The sequence below is a fragment of the Emydura macquarii genome, unplaced genomic scaffold (genome assembly GCF_026122565.2).
Source record: "Emydura macquarii macquarii isolate MOO-44397 ecotype Brisbane River unplaced genomic scaffold, CSIRO-AGI_Emac_v2 contig_2897, whole genome shotgun sequence".
NCBI classification, from domain to species: domain Eukaryota; kingdom Metazoa; phylum Chordata; order Testudines; family Chelidae; genus Emydura; species Emydura macquarii.
The window spans coordinates 59,961,484-59,982,629 of record NW_027133034.1 but is presented as its reverse complement, the minus strand read 5'-3'; the positions used below and the strand labels follow the sequence as shown (position 1 = coordinate 59,982,629).

General features: G+C 41.2%; 1 protein-coding gene across 2 annotated transcripts in view; it reads left to right on the top strand.

Annotated features, from left to right (window-relative positions):
* The window catches only part of DDX4 (DEAD-box helicase 4), a 101,978-nt gene that overhangs the window by 61,423 nt on the left and 19,409 nt on the right, over positions 1 to 21,146 (top strand). For both annotated transcript variants that reach the window (XM_067568845.1, XM_067568846.1), the window contains exons 12-15: positions 8,569 to 8,721; positions 11,736 to 11,890; positions 19,170 to 19,299; positions 20,823 to 20,989. In XM_067568845.1, coding sequence (XP_067424946.1) covers positions 8,569 to 8,721; positions 11,736 to 11,890; positions 19,170 to 19,299; positions 20,823 to 20,989 — 605 coding nt within the window. The remainder of the gene's footprint in view (positions 1 to 8,568; positions 8,722 to 11,735; positions 11,891 to 19,169; positions 19,300 to 20,822; positions 20,990 to 21,146) is intronic.

Genomic DNA, 21,146 nt, shown 5'->3' with positions numbered 1-21,146 from the left:
TACCCCCATCACCACCTATTGGCTGAACAATATAATACAGTTTAGCATTCCGTTATATCTCCCCTTTTAAGTTCTACATTCTTATCATTTAAAATATTTACATTATCCCACTATCTTTGAAGTTCTATATAGTTCAGTTGGTCAGATGTGTCTGAATTGAACTGGTTTCCTAATTACATGACTCGAACGTGTAACAATTTGGTCATTGGACTGTCCATTAGTTGCAGTGATTGACCATGGTTGGCTTGGAATCCTTGAGTCGTCATCTTTTTCTGCATCTGCTATCTGTAGAGTTTGCTTTGTTGGTTGGTCTTTCTGAGGAACAAACTAGATGTTGATGGTTTCTGCTGAATTCTTTGTCAGTCTCAATCACACATGATGTAGGAGCTGAATTTTTTCTTTGAGAGCCGGAGCTTCCATCCTTTCTCTCCATCCAATTGGACACAGTTTGGAAGCTCTGAGTTTGGAAGCACTGTCGTGAAAGTGTTCATAAGCTCTTTTAGCCTTTTATCTGAGTTGGCCACTTTCTTCATGTCTGGCCACTTTGGAGATGGATTTTTTGCCCCCAAAGTTGAGACAGTAGTTCTGAGTTGTTTTTCCATCAGGAGTTGTGCTGGACTGTGTCCAGTAGCTGCTTTTGTTGATCTGTAACTTAGAAGAGCAAGGAATGGATCTTCCTGCTCTAGGATTTTCTTGGCTGTCTGTACAGCTCTCTCAGCCTCGCCATTTGCTTGTGGGTAATGTGGGTTGTTAGTAATATGGTCAAAATCATATTTTGTTTGGAATGACTTAAATTCTGCTGCAGTGAATTGTGGTCCATTCTCCATTGCTAGTTGTTCTGGAATACTGAGCAAAAGTGCATTTCAGTTTCTTGATAGCACTGTGACATTGTCTTACGACTACATTATTTCTATATGCTAGGAAAAATAGTTCACAATAACCAGGTAATGATATCCTCTAAATTCACATAAATCTGTAGCTAGTCTCGGAGTCCTGTCTGATAAATGTTACTAGTAGTTCTTTGAGTTGTGTTGGTCTGTTAGTTCTGCAATGTTCACATGCAGATATTTTATTTTTTATATATTTGCTGATGTTTGGCCACTGCGCTAACTGGTTGATGCGTTCATGACATTTAGTTAATCCTTGATGCCCTTTGTAGGTGAAATTTTGGATTTTCCTCTCATTTGGTTCGTAATTATGATGCAATTGCCTTTACTCATGAGTACTTTTGACTCACTCAATTGTCTGCAAAGTAGTCCCTTTTCACTTCCTTAGTGTCCTTCAGTGGTTGGGCTAGCCACCCCAGTGAAACTTCCTGAAGTTGCAAGTCTGTTGAGATTGCTTTTTTTAGCTGGAGTAGGTTTTTTGGACTCTTGTCTGTCTCCATAGCATACATGCACACCTCTACATCATCTTCAAGCTCACAGGTAGTTGAGTGCGATGCTTGGCTCCGTGGCTGAGTGTCTGCTATTACTAGATGTTTCGCAGGAATATATTTAGTAATTGGGTTAAACTGAATTAACCTTAGCAGGGGACATTGGCACCTCAGCAGTGCTTTTCTGTTGATAGGGCAGTTTATGCAAGTGGTTTATGATCTGTTAGTGTAAACACATCTAGTCCACATAAAAGGTTGTCTTATCATTTACGGGCTTTGCATGCCATGTATTGGCATGGGAGACCTGTAAAAAGTCTCACCCATTTGCTTTCCAGGCACTCATTTTCAATCTGTGCATGTTGGTTTTTTGCATCTGTGTGAGAGTGCAAAATGCAACTGACTTCCACTCAGAGCCATGTTGTTGCAACAATACAACACCTAAGCCATAGCTGCTTGCATCTGCACTGACTGCTGTGGGTTTATTCACATCGTAGTGCTTGAGAACTGGAGCTGATATCATTTTTTACCTTTTTGAAAGCCATTTCTTGATTTGTCCCCATAGCCAAGATGTGTTCACTTTAATAATTTGTTGAGTGGTGTTGTCATGGTTAAAAGGTCTTGTAGGTGTCAGCCAAAGTAATTTACCATCCCAAGCATATATCTCAGTTCTGGTACATTAGTTGGTGCATTCAATTCTTGAATTGCTTTTATTTTGTCAGGGCTAGGACTGATTGCATCTTGGTTTCTTTCCCAAAAACTTGATTTTTGGGTAGGCAGAAAATGCATTTTTCCTTGTTTAACTTCAGCCCAGATTGACTGATTAGGCTTAAGACTTCATTTAGGGTTTTGTTGATCCATATATCAAAATATTGTCCATGAAAAGTACAACTCCATTTGTATTCATTAACAGTTCTGCCATCTTTCTTTGGAAAATTTCAGGTGCACTGGTATTCCCAAAAGGTAATTTTCAAAAGCAAACTCTCCCAAAGGGTGTGTGATGCATGTACTCAGTTTAGTACTCTTCTCTAAGTCTTATCTAAACTAATTTGTCAGAATCCACTTGAGGCATCCAGTTTGAAGAATACCGTGGCTACTTTTACTTTGGGGAGGAAGTCATCCAGTGTTAGGAGCGTATATTTTTCTCTCTCAACTGCTTCATTAAGTCTTAAGATCCACACAATTTGTATCTTTCCATTTTTCTGTATAACTGGTACCATTGGGGCACACCATGCTAGTGGCTCAGAGATTTTTGTTGATTATGCCAATCATCTCTATTCTCTTTAACTCAGTTTCCACTTTATGAAGTAACAGGATAGGAATCCTATGGTGTGTGTGCACTGTATTGTTCATCATTGTCTTTTAAGGTTACTTGTAGTGGATCTTCTTTCAAAAATCCAATACCACCTACATTCCATTGAGTTCTTCCACCTTTCTCACTCGGCCCATCATGCCTGCCACACTGTGGCTGGGGAGGCTGTTGGTCTGTGGTCTTTTGATCACATACACTTTGAATGCATAGCTTTTGTCTTTGTAAATTGTCTCTGTGGTAAACTGGCCCATGCAGTTCAGAATACTTCCAGGATTAGTCACAGCTGTGTCAGGTGACTTCAGCTCTGGCAGGGGTTAAGATGGTTGTAAGTCCCTTCTAAGATGATGGTTGTATTGACTCCTGAGTCAATTTTAAAGTCAATAGTTTTGCCATGCATATTCAGTTTCTCTCTCCAGACAAGCTCTGTATAATCACAACCAGAAAAAATTATTCTTGATTGTCTGTAATGAGTCAACTCCTTGACTGCCTGTGTGGTAAGCAGCTGCAAAATGTCCATATTTCATACATTTATTACACCATGTGCCTGTGGCTGGACGTGCATCATCTCTTGGTATGTGACTTTTTTCCCCACATCATGTTCCTATAGGCCGGAATTTGTCCCTCTTAGCCTAGGATTGCTCTCCCATTGCTACAGGGGTTTCATAATAATGACTTAACACTTCAAGTGTCTTTTATAGCATCTAAGCTAGTTTCAGGTTTCTCAAGTTTGTCAAGTTGCTCTTGATTTTGCTATCTCACCAGCTCAGATGGCTTTGCTCTCTGTATAACTATGGCTAGGGCTAAATGTCTTAAGTTGTACCTTCATTTGCTTTTGCCTTTTGGATCAGAGCAGTTCCCATTCAACTCTAGATACTTTTATCTTTAAGCACAGAGAATAATGTAAGAAGAGTAAGGCAGTGAGGACAGTTTCGCCTTTGCTTGGAAAGAAAAAAAGTACAAGATTAAATCTGTTTCCCTAGCTATGCAAACCTCCCTGGAGATACCTAAACTTCCCACAGGACCTCTACCGACTCCTCAGGGGAATCTCATCCCTTCGGACATTTTGCTTAACCAAGCCATTGTTGTCATCCTTGTAAACTTACTCAGATCTAGAATCAGGCTATAATTGGCCTGGTATCTTTCTTTGTGCTTCCCCTGTAAGGAATGGATCAAGGAATTTGCTGTGTTGTTCAGATTCAGTTCCAACCTTTCAGACAATGAAATTTTCCCTCATGCAGAAATTATAATAGGGAATTCCCTACTGCGTATTGGCATTCCGGAAGGTATCACCATGGGTCATATAGCCATATGGACCTTCCCCTTGGTATTACCCTGAATTTAAAAGAGCCAAAGAAAGGCAGCCTCAATAGGAGCTGTAAAGGGTTTGTGCTTCCTCCTTCCTGCTCTGGACTTCTTCTCCCATAAACCACACGCAGATGCAGCTTTGTGCTCCCACTAGTGCTCTTTATTGACAGGCTTTCTACCATGTTTACAGGTACAGTTTCTGGCCTGGAGCCACTCAGTCTCAGCCACCAGATCCGGGTAGCTCACCTCCAACTGAGGTTTCTCCTTTTCAGGCTGACCTCTCGCCCCTTCTCGCTACTGCTCCTACTTCCTCCCTTCAGTGAGCCTCTGGTCAGCCCCTGAGCTCCTTCCTGCGAGCCTTTTATAGGGCTATCTCATGAGGCTCCCAGCTGCTCATCATTAGCCCAGTCCCTGCAGGCTCACTCAGCTGGCTTCATTCCCCATTTAGTTAGGGCTCTAGTGGCAGGAAGCTGACTTCACTCTGTGCTCCGCCAGCACCCAGCCATAGGAGCCCTCTCCCAAAGAATTTGAGAAATGTCCTGCACCAGAACTGTCTGACCTGGATCCATCACTCTCACCAATATTGAGAGAACAGTGTCATTTACTTGTCTCAGTCATGCTATCTGAAGAACTAGAGAGCCTGTTGAACCTGTGGACATGGATATGTATCCAGATGTCCAATCCTTGCCAGATGATCAAGTGGATACATCATTCTTTCCTTTAGAGGATATGCTCCAATTTCACAAACGCATACAAGGGAAGGCTACCACCTTAAACATCCCTTCAGTCCTTAACTGCTGGTTTGTTTCCACCAGGGGGGTGTGTGTCACAGAAGACAGTTAGGGGTTGTGAAGCACTGAAAACTTTGTTACAATTGAAGACAGAATCAGATCTCACTTCTGCGACTCTCTGCACACACTTACCGTTCACGGTAAAGTATTCTGTCAACTTCTGATGCAATCCCACATCCTCATAAGCAAACTAGGGAAATATGGTCTTGATGAAATTATTTTAAGGTGGGGCAAAAATACTTGAAAGGCCATCCTTAAAGTGCAGTTAGCAGTGGCTCACTGTCAAACGGGGACGGTGTAATCTAGTGGCATTGCGATACTATTAATATTTTCATTAATTTGGATAATGGAGTGGAGAGTACGCTTATAAAATATGCAGATGACACTATGCTGGAAGGCATTGCAAGCATTTTGGAAGACAGGAACAGAATTCAAAACAACCTGAACTAATTAGACAATTGGTCTGAAATCAACAAGATGAAATTCAATAAAGGTAAGTGCCAAGTACTTCACTTAGGAAGGAAAAATCAAATGCAGAAATACAAAATGGGGAAGGGATTTTGCTGGTTACAGTGGATCACAAATTGAACACGAGTCAACAATTTGATGCAGTTGGGGGAAAGGCTAATATTCTGTGATGTCTTAAGAGGAGTGTTGTACATAAGACATGGGAGGTAATTGTCCTGCTCTACTCGGCACTTGTGAAGCTTCAGCTTTGTCTAATTCTGGGTGCCACACTTTAGGAAACGTGGACAAACTGAAGAGAGTCCAGACAGCAACAAAAATGACAAAAGATTTTGAAAACCTGACCCATGAGGAAAGATTTAAAAAATTGGGTACGTTTACTTGATAAGTGTTCAAACATGTTAAGGCCTGTTACAGAGAAAACTGTGATCAATTGTGCTTCGTGACCCTTAAAGGTAGGATAAGTAATATTGGGCTTATTCTGCAGCAAAGAAGAGAGATAATTAGTTTTTTCTTAATAGCTAACCTAAAGGTAAGTAAGCTATGGAATAGGCTTCCAAAGGAGGTTGTGGAATTCCCATCATTGGAGATTTTTAAGAACAGATTAAACAAATACCTGTCAGGGATGGTCTCTATTTACTTGGTCCTACCTCTCAATGTCTCGTCCAGCCCTACATTTCCATGAGTCTAAGACAGCAGACAAGTTATAAAAATTGCCAGTCTAGGTACTAGATTTAACTAGGTATTTTCAGCCAGCTGTAATAAGCCATCTAAAACTTGCAGGGTAATCCTATTCCTAGAGCGTAAACAAAATGTCAAAATATAAGTGTGTACTTTCCTGTATAGCAGCATTTTTCACCTTTTTCCAAGTTGGCAACCCCTTATTCAAAGTGAAAAGGTTTCAAGACCTCTTTACATTCACTTGAGGCCTTTTTATATGTTCTTGAAGGTAATTGGTAACGGTTCTGAGATTGCTTCAGCTAGTTCCTTAATCACCCTAGATGAATTTCATCTAAATTATCTAAATATTCTTTCTCTATTTTGGCTTGTGTCCCTTCCCATTTGTTAACGTGTTGAGTGTCTGGTCACCATTACCCTTTTTAGTGAAAACTGACGCAAAATAGTCATTGAACACCTCAGCCTTCATGATGTGATCTGTTATGAGCTCTTTTCCCTGTTATGTAGAGGACTTACACTTTCTGTTATCTTGCTTCTGCTCCTAATATGTTTAAGGAATGTCCTCTTAGTGCCTTATGTCCTGTGCTAGGTATTAACTCATTTTGTGCCTTGGTCTTTCTGATTTTGTCCCTGCATACTTGTGCTATTCTTCTGTATTTCTGCTTAACAATTTGTCCATGGTTCCACATTTTGTTGGATTCTGTTTTGATTTTCATGTTATTAAAGAGCCCCGATGGGACCATATTGGCCTCTTATTGTTCTGGTCTTTCCTTCACATTCGCAGTTGTACCTTTACTATTGTGTCTTTGAGAAACTGCCAGCTCTCCTGAGCTCCCTTATTCCTTAGATTTTCTTCCCATAGGACTGTATTTACTAGCTCTCTGAGTTTGTTAATCATCTTTTTTTGAAGTCCATTGTCCTTACTATGCTTCTCTTACTCCTTCCTTTCCTTAGAATCCTGAAATCTGTCATTCCATGGTCATTTCATCCAGATTGCCTTCCACCTTTAAATTCACAACCAATTCCTCCCTGTTGGTCAGAATCAAGTTTAAAATGGCTCTCACCCTCTTTACTTCCTCCACTTTTTGAAACAAAAAATTGTCCCCAATACATTCAAATAAATTATTGGAAACTTTGTGTTTTGCTGTATTATTTTTTCCAACAGATGTTTGGGTAGTTAGTCACTTACTCATTACTACCATTGTATTAGTTGCCTCTTGCCTCATTGGTAGTAATGTGACTGCAGTTCAAAGAGCTTAAGTGGGTCAAATCCACTCTACTCCTTTAATAGAGAAGATAAGCTTAGGCAGAAATGTGTTCTCCTCTGTCATTCTGGGCATTAGAGTGGTGAACTGTCAGGTGATTATATGCATTTACCAGTATTACCTCTGCAAGAAAATAGCATTGTTTGCCCAGTCACTGCTGAAAGACAATACAAGACTAGCCAAAACCTTTATTTCTGAAGGTCAGTCAGTCGCTAAGGCTGCCTTGAGTGTCATTCAGTGCTTCTGATTGAGGCATCTAGAACTGTAGCAGCTGTGATTAATTTGAAGTACCACTTGTGGCTTTGTTTGTCAGGACTTCTCTGGAAACAAGAATCCAGGTAAAAGACTTTTCATTTGATGGTGAGGAGCTGTTTAGATTTAGAACAGACAAAGTTCTAGACCACCTAAGACACCAGATCTACTCTTTTCACAAGATGATACAGAGGCCCAGAGCTTCAAAAGCTTAGCAGGGTTCAGAAAGGGATTGGACATTGATAGGGATAACCAGAATAACCCAGAGTTATTGTAAATATTAAATAAGCTTTGGCATGAATATAAACCCTCATGCTTCAGGTTTTAAGCCGCCTTCTGACTATTGGGGGTGGGTGGGATCGGATTTTTTCCTGGAGCCAAGTTATCCCATAACAAATTGTTTTAAGAGTTTCTTGCACCTCTTCTAAAACATTTTTGCTAGCCACTGTTGGTGACAGGATGGACCTTGGACTAATCCAATATGGTAATTTCTATGCTCACATATTGTGTCCTAGAAGCTACTTTGAAGCTCTCTAGTGTTGCCACTAAATAAGCTAGTCTGAGGGACTCTGGAGCAATTGAGCAACTCCTCAATTTGGGGGATGTTGATCAGATTCAAAAGGCAGAATCAGCATAAATTAATTAGGACTTGGGGCAGTGATATGTTTACTATGGGAAATTTTTCAATTAGTACAATGCTGCAGTCCAACAAAATTGCTTTTCAGATCTGTCTGTATATTTCTGAAGCCAGATACAGCAGTTGAGCTTCCACCTATTTAGATAACCAAAATGGCACCTGAATCTTGTCCTGAAATCCCTGCCTGTTCAGCCATTGAAACTCTTCATGCCACTCTGGCAATCCTTTTAACTTTTTCTGAATGGCATTTATATGGAGGAATAGTTACTGCAGCAGTTGCAGGATATTGTGGTTGGAAGCAGTTGCAGGATATTGTGGTAGGTAATGGGACACTCTCACGTACCTATAGACATTAAGTCCTGAATTCGGAGGAACTAAGTGGTACATCTGGTGTTTGAAGTAGTTAGACCACTTACTACCAGTATTTCTCAACTTCTGAATTTGAATCATTGTAATGTGGTCATATACAGTATAGACTTTCTCTTTTCTAGACTTTTGAAGAAGCAAATCTTTGTCAAACATTAAACAAGAACATTGCTAAAGCTGGATATTTGAAACTTACACCGGTGCAGAAGTATAGCATTCCTATTATACTTGCAGGAAGGGATTTAATGGCATGTGCCCAGACAGGATCTGGAAAAACGGTAAGTCTTCTACAAATGTTCATGTGAATACCCAGACCATATTTTTGGGGGTGACATAAGAATTGCACAGATGTGTTCATTAGGAAGTCCAAGGTGATAAATAGCATTTATTTGATAGTTTAAAGGAGCTAACATTCATTCTACTGTAGGAGCTATACATTAATTTTAGTTAAATAAATGCAGTACAACTATGTATTACTTGTTCTACAAATATGAATTACATACTAAATCTACAGATTTCTTTTAAACTGAAATCAGATTTTACGAAAGTATATTTCAGTGGGTCGTGTTGGCATAGCAATAGCTCTTAAATTTAATAAAAAAAATTGAATTAATAGGTCTGTATAGCTAAACATTTTAAAATATAAACAGTTATTGGGCCTGAGTTTTCTTACTGGCAAGTGTAATGATTATCTTCTTTCTGAAGTTGTGGAGGTTTTTATAGGCTTTATGGCAAGTGCCTGAAAACTGTGGAATTCTGTGCTCAGTTTTTATGCAGTTTATTAACAACTTATTTGTAACAATGAGAAATTCCTACTTTCTGCACCAATCATAATTTTAGAAAAAATTGTTCAAAGTTTGGTGATTTACTGCATAGCCCTAGTAAAAATATTCTGCCAAATCTATAGGCACTATTTTGGGTATACTTTTCTTCTTACCTGAAATTAAGGTACAGTATGTTGGTTCAGTACCTTGTATTTGTAGCAGCATTTGTTTGTGATTTTGTAGCTGTCTTGAGTACCCTGACTGATATAGGATGAAACTTGTGTCATGGGCATCAATTCAATGGTGCAAATACAGACCAGACCACTGCCTGCCCTGTAACCCTGGATGTGTCTCTGTTTTACTGCTGTAGCTCCCAACCTGGCTGCTCACAATCAGCCTACCAGCGTGGAGGTTACACCTTGAATGTCTGTGCTAGACAACCCTGGTTCAGCAGCTTTGACCCCAGCCTCCTGTGTATAGCCCCACAATCCCACCCTGGCTTCTACTAGCCTTGGTTTCAAATAGAAAAATGACCCCAACACACTCCCAGTCCTGAATTTCCCCAAATCTCTGTGCCCTGAAGTGTCCAGCCTTCCCTGGACAGCTCAGCGACATAATGAGCTGTGATTGTGTTTTTTGTATCTTTAAAGGAACAAACGAATCATATTAACTTAACTAGGGGTAAATACACTCATCCTTTTAAATACAGCACTGAATTGATATATGGGGAAAATGTAATAAATGTATTAACAAAATATACATAGGATTAAGTGATTTCAAGTATAAGGAATGAAGATTGCAAGAGCTACAAAACAAAATACACTTCTAAAAGTCTAAAACTTAACTTAGCAAGATACAAGCATTGTTCAAGATGGTTTCTCTCACCAGTTATTCTTTTTCCCAGCCATAGCTGACTTTCTGCTCAGTCAGGTCCTTCAACAGAAGTACACGCTACTGGTTTCCCTTGTCGTCTTAAGTGAAAGATCTTTGCCTAAACATGTTTCTCACCTGTATTCAGTCCAGAGACTTCAAACTCCTCTTGTTTGAAGGACACCTCTTTCTCAGCTGGCCTCTTTTGTGTCTGTTTAATGATGGGTGCCTAAAAGGTCTTTCTGTCCTTGCTTATGTGTCTCAAAGTTCAGTGACCTTGCTTCAGGTGGCAGGAAGCCCTCCTGTGTGCTCAGTTTTCTGTGTCCACCAGGAAGCTGACCTCATCCTGTTTTTCTCTTCCTGTGGGCTTCTTCCTACCCTCTTGTGTAAAAGGGTCATCTGTTGTTTGATTCCACCATGCTTAATTTACATGGGAGATAGGTAGGTAGCTGTGACATTCGCTCCTGAATGGGCAGACTGTACAGCCGAATATCAATAGGTATCCATAATTCTGTACATAGTATTATTACATACATTTCAGAATGACCCACCAGTCTTTCAGAAAAGACCTCTCTGTACACTGTTATAGTAATACTGTATATAGTAAGTTGATTCAGTTGCTTATCAGTTGAGGTTCAGATCACCTGTCTTTATAGACCAGTTAACCTTTGAAATGGATTCTTCTGAGAGTTACCCCTCAAAGTACAGTTTATTTAAGCTGTGAGGAAGGCGAAATGGAATCTAATGCTGAAGGAAACTCAGTGCTGCTTCTCTCAGTTGTTTGCTGAAACACAAATTGTTGTTTCCTGCCATCTCTTCCCCATGCTATCTTGATTACTTTGTTTCTGCTTATATGTAAATAGGGACATTCGTTGTCTTTGGCTGAAAGTTGGGCTGGTCAGAGACAAATATACGTTCCTTTGTATGTGCAGGCCTGTTTAGCAACTTCTCTGACATGCCAGGCTTTGAACACATTTTAGTTATCATTCCACCATATGACCATAAGTCATAATACCCATTGCATACATACCTAATGCAAAAATATTAATGAGTTTCGTTTTCAAATGATACAAAATATGCCTTATAAAGTAAGATTATTATGATATTGGGCATGTTTTTCTTCACATACAGTACATACACGTGTATGTATTTCTTCACATACATTGGAAATACATACAGTACATTGGTTCAGTATTTTATTGTATTTGTTGCAGCATTTGTTTTTGTGATTTGTAGCTATTTTCGGTTTCTTACCCTGTTATAGGATGAAACTCCTATTTAAATTGCTTACATTTTTCACAAGACAATTTCTTCTCTTGCTAAGATGTCAGTGTTTTGTTGCTTAGAATCAGCTGAATCAAACCTTCAAATTTTTTACTCCACAGTACATAGTGCACACAGTATAATGCAGTATTTTTTACCTAAAGATTTCACAAGGTCTGTGCCTATTTGTTGAAGAGCAAAAGAAAATTGAATTGAATATTTTTCTGTGAACTTTTTTGCAACATGCTCAGTTAATTCTTTTGCTGTCTCTGAATTTCTGTAGAACTTGATATGTTTTTTATAACTTTATTTGAAGGGTGACGTTATTTCTTTTAACTTTATAGCTTCACAAATTGCTCACATTATTGAAACATACATTTGTGTTTGCTCTTCAGGCAGCTTTTCTTTTGCCAATTCTGGCTCATATGATGAAAGATGGAGTAACTGCCAGTCATTTCAGAGAGCTGCAAGAACCGGAATGTATTATTGTAGCCCCAACTAGAGAACTGATAAACCAGATCTTTCTGGAAGCAAGAAAGTTTGCATATGGGTAAGCTTTTTGAACAATATCAGGCTACATTGCAAAAGTATGATGCTTAATTTAATGACGGTAAAATCAAAGAATTGCTACTAAGGCATTGCCTTCAAAAACACTTTTCATCCAATTCAGTTTGTCTACGTCCAGTTTAGCAAGGAATTGATTTTAGATCATAAAAAGACTTGTTTCTGTAGTCTAGCTGACATTTTAATATATGGATAAGAAGTGAAAATGGACAAAAGGAGTTTGTAAGGTGATTTGTGACAAATATTTATAGAAGCACAAAGACTTCATATGAAATAAATTCCAATTTCTTTGTTAATAAAATTAAGTTACTTCATCTAGTTTGCTTTCATAATTTATACAATATAATTTTATATATCATTTTTTTGGCATTCACTAATCTTGACAATAAAAATAAAGTAGCTACAGTGGAGTGTTTCTAATCAACTCCAAATTAAGGTTCAAGGAGAACTTATTGAAAGTCTGAGCAAAAATGCTTCGCTTTTTTTGTGTATGAATCCTTTGCCATTACTTTAAAAAAAAAAAAAAAAAAAAAAAAAAAATCCCAACCTCTCAACAGTTAAGTTACCTCAAAGGAAAGTTGGATAAGGGTTTTTTTATTTATTTTGGTTTTATTGATTTAGTAAAAATCTCTGCCCATCGCTTGGCAGATGGAAATAGCTGGAACAATGTGCACCCTAATTTTGTAATCTTCCAAAGTTCTAATGGCACTACATATGTGTGCATAACAGTTAAATAGAATTTTAGATACTAATTTTTTAAACAAATTTCTCATTTGATGCATAAAGCGCTTACTGCCTTTGCTTTGTTAAAGGAGCATCTTGTACAAAACAGCACATTCAAGTGCAGTAGCTTTAAAGTTCCATATTATAGAATTTGTTTCTATCGTGTCCTTTCTTAAACAAAACAAAACATTAAATTTGGACAGTCAAGATGTGCCTCAGGTAAAATTGCTTGCACAGCATTAAATCTGTCCTTTGTGTGTATTTGTTCTTCAAGTGCTTGCTCATGTTGATTCCAAGTAGGTGTGTGCGTGCCGCATGCACAGCTGTCGGAAGGTTTTTCCCCTAGCGGTACCTGTCGGGTTGGTGCAGGCACACCCTGGAGTGGCCCCTCCATGACGTTGTATCTAAGGTCCTGCTGACTCGCCGCTTCTCCAGTTCCTTCTTACCGCCCATGATGGTCATTGGAGCTTCAGTCATCTTGCTTCTGCAAGCATTCTCCCTGTGTCATTTCTGCGGTTCCTGTAAATAGTTAGAATTAGTGGTTTCTAGTTAAAGCAGTTTTTATAGATAAGGGTTGGTTACGGGATGTTTCCCCTTTTGCACTCCCCTTTCCGGGATACCAGGGCATCCGGTATCCGTCCGAGACCCAACGGCACTGAAGAAGAGCTTGGTGCTGAGGGATTCCCGTCACCAACACTTTCCAGCACCAAAATCAGTATGGCACTGTTCTCATTTGCCGATGCTTACAAAAAGCAGAGGTCTGATAGAGGACGCATGCCTACGGTGTGATCTATGGGAAAGGATGCTGGTTCATCATGCCCACAGATACACCCAGAGCTGGAGTCTACGGGGCTGTCAACTTCAGTCTGCAGAGGGCACCTGCAAGTCTGATGTGGATGAAATCTCCGGCTAAAGAGAGTGAGGTGGAAGAGTTGGACCTCCCTTCCATGCCAGACACATTCGAGGTGGCAAGGGACCTGATAGCCGTGACGGCTCAGCAGTCCCCCATCTCAGTGGAGAGGGCACTAGACCTAAGACCTCCTAAAGGCAAGCCTGCACCAATCTGTGCTTCCACCTAGCTCGGCGCCACCATGGTCTCCACAGTCAGAGTTCTGATCATTGGACTTGGAGGTAGAGTCCTATACCTCTAAGTGGAGCCAGGTGCAGGTCGAGAAGGTGTCTCTCTAGAGAGGAAAGGTGACAGGTGCCCCCCAGGGGACCGTGGCCTATGCAGTGGCAGATGCCCCAGCAATGGCCCTTTTGGACCCCATGGGCATACCATCAGGCCTAAGGGTCACAATCCAGAGGTCCCTACTAGATTGCTTTGCTTTGTAGAGCCATGCGGCCTGCACCCCGGAGCATAGTGCCCTGCCATGCTGCACTGATGTTGGCGTGCGCAGGGAGACAGAGCCGTTGGCAGCAGCCAGCGTGGGGCACGGTGCGGAGGAGGACCCTGGCACCGAGGTGGGTCCCCATGCCAGTAAAGAGATTCTGGACAGGGAGGACCCTAATGGCCAGAAGAGCCAGGAGGCCAACATTATGCCCAAGGCCTTGTCTTCTTCTCCAGATGAAGCAGTAGCGGAAACATTGGCTACCCACATCCCCATGGACAGTGGAGCTCACCAAGTTCTTCTGAGAAGGGTGGCCCAGAACTTAGGCCTGCAAGCAGAGGAGGTCCAGGAGTCAGTGGACCCAATGGTAAATATTCTGACACTGGAGAGCCGTTCAAAGGTGGCTTTGTCTCTGATCAAAACGGTCCAGACCACAACAAAGACACTATGGCAAATTCCAGCCTCTGTCTTTCCACCCAGCGGCCTTCAGCCAAGGGGACAGAGAGAGAGTATTTTGCTCCATCCAAGGGTTTGAGTACCTTTTTACTCATGCGCAACCTGGTTCGCTTGTGGTATCCACAGCTAATGGGAAGGAGAGGCAGGGCCCAATGCCTTAGTCAAAAGAGTTCATAATTCATAGGAAGCAATGATGAAGTTTAAAGATCTAGTTTTGACTCGAAGACTGAGTTTGGGGCCATGGTGGAAGAGGGCAAAGCAGTAGCCAGGACATTGCTACAGGCTGCATTGGATGCAGCAGACTCAGCAACAAGGACTATGGCTTCAGGAGTTGCTATGACAAGAAGCTCCTGGCTGCAGGTGTCAGGCCTTCTGCCAGAGGTTCAGTCTACTATTCAAGACTTGCCCTTTGAAGGAATGGGGCTGTTTTCAGAGCAAACAGACTCCAAGCTCGACAGCCTCAAGGACTCTAAAGCAACTTTGAAATCCTTGGGGCTCCACATGCCTTCCACTCAGAGGAAGCATTTTAAGCCCCAGTCCGGTCAGAGGGGTCTACCCATCTCAACCCGGGCAGGATTTTTCCAGAAAGGCGTAGAAATAACAGATGTAGACTGCTCCAACTGTCCAAACCTGGCAGAGGCTCAGGCAAACAGCCCCCAGGGCCAAAGCAAAATTTGAAGGTGTGCCTGAGGGTGACACTCCAGGACAGTTACCAGATCCTTATCCCTGTTTCCTAAACTGTTTATCCCATTTTTACCATGCTTGGGCTCGAATAACATTGGACAGATGGGTTTTGCGTGCGGTAGAAATGGGATACTCTGTTTTGCTCTGCTCCATGCTTCCACCCTCCCCTTCCCCATCCCTCTTCAGGGACCCCTCTGACGAGCAACTACTTACACAAGAGGTGCAACAACTGCTATGTGCCGGAGCAGTAGAGGAGGTCCCTCAGGACCTAAGGGGAATGGGTTCTTACTCCAGATATTTCCTGATCCCGAAGGCAAAAGGAGGGTTCAGGTCCATCCTTGATCTGCAGAATCTCAACAGATTCATAAAGGAATTACATTTCCACATGGTCTCCTTAGCCTGTTATTTCTTCTGGGTCCAGGGGACTGGTATGCCTCCTTTGACTTAAAAGACGCATATTTTCATATTTCAATAATACCTTCCCAAAGGAGGTGCCTCAGGTTTGTGGTAGGACATATTAATCAATTCACAGTCCTTCCTTTCAGCCTCTCAATTTCCCCGAGAGTTTTCACCAAATGTATGGCTGTCGTTGCTGCCTTCCTAAGAAGACAGTGTTCAAGTGGATATGTACATGGACGATTGGCTGGTCAGGGGCCGCTCCAGGGAACAGGTAGATGTTCGTGTCGCTCTAATACGGTCGACCTTTGTCAGTCTGTGTCTTCAGTTGAATGTAAACTAATCAATATTAGTTCCCACACAGAGAATAGAGTTCATAGGAGCAGTCCTGGACTCAGTAAAGGCTAGAGCACTGCTACCAGAGACTCACTTTCAGACTGTTTGCTCCTTAATAAGAATTGTCAGGTGTTTTCCCACCATGATAGTTTGGAATTGCCAGAAGCTTCTAGGTCACATGGCCTCCTGCATGCAGTCAAACATGCGAGGCTGTGATTCAGACCTCTCCAATTGTGTCTAGCAATGGCTTAGGCCCAGCAGGGACAGCCTGGACAAGGTGATCTCTCTTCTACCTCAAGTTTTGGAATCTCTCCAGTGGTGGCTCAACCCTTGACAAACTCAAGGGGTTCCATTTGCTAGATCACAGCTGTCTGTGGTGTTGGTTATGGATCTAACCTGGAAGGAAGAGGAGTGTCAGTAATGACAGACAACACCACAGCAACATTTTATATAAACAGATGGGGGAGCATGCTCCTCTCCTCTGTTCCAGGAAGCTCTCAAGCTATGGAACTTCTGCATTGCCCACTCCATACACCTGGAAGCATCTTACCTGCCTGGCTCCCAGAATGAGCTGGTGGACCATCTCAGTTGCTGCTTCAACACCCATGAATGGTCTCTCCACAAAGATAGTGCGAGAGACATTTTCCAAAGGTGGGGTTTTCCCCAAGTAGACCTGTTCACAACGTGGTCCAACAGAAAGTGTCACCAATTTTGCTCCTACCTGAAGCACAGTCCGGGATCACTGGTAGATGCATTCCTCCTTCCCTGGGTTCACCATCTGCTATGCTTCTCCACTGTTTCCTCTCATTCACAAGGTTCTCCTGAAGATCAGGAGAGATGGCCTTGATCATACTCATAGCCTCAGCCTGGCCCAGACAGCACTAGTACACAACACTGCTTCAGCTATGCATAACCATTGGTTCTGGACTTGATCACACAGAACCATGGACATCTGCATCATCCCAACCTAGGATCATTTCATCTCATGGCATGGAAGCTGTGTGGTTAAACCCTAGGGAGGTGGTGGCGTGCTTGGAACAATTACAGAAGGTCCTCCTTGGTAGTAGAAAGCCATCCACCAGGGTGATGTACTTAGCTAAATGGAAGAGATTCTCCATGTGGTTGACACAGAGGGGAACTCCTGCAATGCAGGCTTTGCTGCCTCTTACTTTGGACTACCTGCTGCATTTGAAGCAGCTAGGGCTAGCAGCATCATCCATAAAGGTGCACTTAGCAGCAATCTCGCTTTCCACCCAGGGGAAGGAGGTCGCTTGGTATTTGCCAATCCTGTGGTGTTCCACTTCCTCAAAGCTTAGACAGGCTTTACCCCCTGGTACATCGCTCAGTCCCTGCATGGGATCTTAATCTGGTGTTTAATAAACTAATGGAACCACCATTTGAGCCCTTAGCAACATGCTCACTCTAATACCTCTTGTAGAAAGTAGCTTTCCTTGTCGCAATTACCGCAGTCAGGAGAGTATCTGAACCCAAGGCTTTGACTTCAGATCCAACATATACACTTTTCCACAGGGATAAGTTGCAGCTATGTCACCACCCAGCTTTCCTCCCCGAGGTGGTTTCCCATTTCTACACAAGTCAGGAAATCTTTTTACTAGTGTTCTTTTTGAAGCCACACACCAACAGCGGGGAGCACAGTCTCCACTCCCTGGATGTCAGACGTGTGTTGGTGTTCTATATAGAACCAATTAGATCTTTTTGTAAATCGAATCAGCTCTTCATCGCCATAGCGAACAGGATGAAAGGTCTTCGGATGTCATCCCAGAGGATTTTTGTCATGGATTACTTCTTGTATCAGGACCTTACAAGGTGCCAGGCCTGGCTTTGACAGTGCACTCTTACGAGCGCTCAGGCTTCCTTAGAGCCCCATACAGATCCCCACACAGGAGATTTTCAGGGCTGTGATGTAGTTTTCAATCCACACATTTACATCACGTTATACCATTACTCAATATGCCAGAGATGACCAAGCATTTGGCAGAGCAGTGCTCCAGTCAGCAATTTCAGGAGCTCCGACCCCTCCTCTTATGGTTAGCTAGGAGATCACCTACTTGGAATCGACATGAGTAAGCACTCAAAGAAGGAGAATGGTTACCTACCTTTCATAACTGTTGTTCTTTGAGATGCGTTGCTCATGTCCATTCCAAGATCCACCCACCTCTCTCTCTTCTCAGAGCCATACAGCAAGAAGGAACTGGAGAGGCGGCAGGTCGGCATGGCCCTATATACAATGCCATGCACCGACCCGACGGGTATCACTAGTGGGAAAACCTACACACACCTACTTGGAATGGACATGAGCACTACATCTCAAAGAATAAGTTATGAAAGGTAGGTAACTGTTTTTTACAATAGTTGTAATGATTGCATACTGGGGGATTTTCAAAGGGAGTACAGTTTTTAAAGCACCTGTGTGACTTACTCAGTGGGACTTAAGCCCAAAGTTACTTAGGAGTCCTGGGTCAAATTCTCATTCAGCTTGTAGATTGATGGTGTATATTAAATGAAGCAAGGACCCATAATGAATGAGATCTACGTCTTATGTGTAGGCAAACTTTACTTGCAATTACTATAACGTTGGCCCTGAGTAAATCTGTCAGCAGATTCATTCCCAAGTTTCACTGGTGTAAGTGAGAGCAATTGCAATCCCTCAGTGGGCTGAGTGCCCAGAGTGCACCAAATGGATATTGAATTGCAGCTTTAACTGCTGCTTGAGATAGAGGACCTAAGGAAAAAAGTATTATGTAACCATGTAAGACGTGTGTGTGTGTGTGTGTGTGTGTGTGTGTGTGTGTGTGTGTGTGTGTGTGTGTGTGTGTGTGTGTGTGTGTGTGTGTGTGTGTGTGTGTGTGTGTACACAAAGGGGCAAGTTAATTAACTTTGGCATTTTCTGACTCTGAATGTGACTTTGTAGCTGTCATGTTTTAATTCTGAAATATATTAAATTTACAAATACCTCAAACAAAATACAGAGGACTGGCATCAGGATTCTAAAAATAGTAGCTACTAGTCTTCACTCTGTAGTAATTGTAAGGAGGATTAAATAACAAATAACAGAGAGTTCAGAATTACTAAATGGTAGTGCTTGCAATACTACCTGTTCTCTCAGATCATGAATACACAAAATCTTGCCTCCAACATCAGCCAGTCACCCATTATTTAAGTTCTGGACTTCAGCAGTTTGCTTTGTGAAAAAGCTTTGAATGCTTTACTTATTAAACAGTACAGTAATTCCTGGGGTGGGGGAGGAGTACAAATTCAGGTGTGTAACTAGGAATTGACTTGTACATACATAATCACAATTTCTTGCCAATTCAATAGAACTTGCATAAGGCCAGTTGTGATATATGGCGGTACGCAAACAGGTCATTCAATTCGTCAGATAATGCAAGGCTGTAATATATTATGTGCTACCCCAGGAAGACTTATGGACATCATAGGTAAAGAAAAGGTAAGCTCTTTATTCCTGTTACATTTAAGAATATAATTTACTTTGAATTCCTTGAAAACAGCTTCCACCATTTTTATTATGTCAGTGATAATCAGTCTAACTTGATCTAAGCGAAAACAGGTTTGCAGACTAGTAACCATTGATTTAGAATGTATGAATTTGACTGTCAAATTAGATTGCAGTGATTCTGCTTGGAGGTAATGGTGCAGACATAACTAGGTAGCATTTTGGAAAAAAAAAATACACTAGCCAGTGTAAAATACATGTTTGTGAATAGATGCATAGTTAGAGCACTTACCAGGATTTATATTTGGACTCTCTTTTGTAACACCATAAATGTTGTACATGGCACTTTTAGACATCTAGTTGTGGCAGTATTCTTGCCCTGAGGATCTTGAGTCTGACATAATACCAGCCAGGAAGATAGGCAAGTGTTTGGAAAGTTACATGGGAAGAAAAGGATTATAGAAGTGAAAGATCGTGACAAAATCTTGTTTACATATGGGTTCAGTCTCCTTTGTTTTGATTTTCAGGAAATTAAAATTTTGCAGCAGGGACATGAACTCTGATCTCCCCATTGATATTTCTTCTTAGGGTAGATAAGAAAATCTCCATCTGACTTTAGTCTGTCTTTGGTAGCCGAATCCTTAGTATTAGATTTAACAGCACTTATTTTCTTTGTGAAACAATTTTCTTAATATTAAATGAATTAAGCTATTTCAAACATTTTAATTTATTTTTTCCATTAATCAGTTTAAGTTTGTGACTCTAAAGATTATATTATTTGCACTTTGATTATTTTGGCTGAAAAACGTGTAACCTGTGGTGTGGTGTTAGTGCTCAGTAAATGGGCCCACGGGCAGGTTAATGTATTTCTGCATCTCCTGCAGAATGTTTCTTGCCACTTAATCTGGTGATGGTTTACTGTCAGTTTTCCTCAGACTGCTGGTCAGAATCTCACTCCTCATTGGTGACAACCATCCCAAAATAACTTTGTCTGTAATTGCTAATTGTTTTGTGACCTTGGTGTTACTAATGCAGACTTCTATTGAGGTGACATGTCAAGGAACAAAGGGTGTGTTGAGGACCTGTCACCAATAAATGTCAGAGGTCAAATGACAAAGGGGATGTGTCCCATCTAGATGAAAATTTTTAACTATGTTGAACTAGATTAGGAAACGGTATTGTACTGAAATTCCCTGATACTTTGTACAGTACATGGGCCCTTACAGATAGCTTACTTCACCTCTGGCACTAAGATATTTAAGTTATGTACTGGACAGAAATGAACAGGAGTAAGAGGATTCTGGGGAGAACACGAAGCATTTTAAGTGTGACTGACCTGCTATCTGACAGCAGAGGATTTACCTTACAATTATCACTGATAAAATGGTCACAGAAAATGGCATTGGCAAATAGAAAAATTTCTTGTTTTTAGTTTTTTCTGTTCTGAATGTGTCTTTACTGAAATATTTTTAAAGTTGTTTTCTTTCTTATTGTACTTAAATAAAAATCCACTGAAGATTGGACTGCGTAAAGTGAGATATTTGGTATTAGACGAAGCCGACCGTATGCTCGATATGGGTTTTGGTCCAGAGATGAAGAAATTAATCTCTTGCCCAGGCATGCCACCAAAAGACAGGCGTCAAACACTAATGTTTAGTGCCACTTTCCCTGAAGAAATTCAAAGGTGTGTGACAATTTGCGTGAAGCTGGAAATCTAATTGAGAGAATGTGTGTTTTGAAATCTGTGATCAAACTTTGCTTATTTGGTCAATCAAATAAAAATATTTGAAGTTCTTACTTACCTCAGTTTATTACAGCAGTTCTAATATTTAACAAACTTG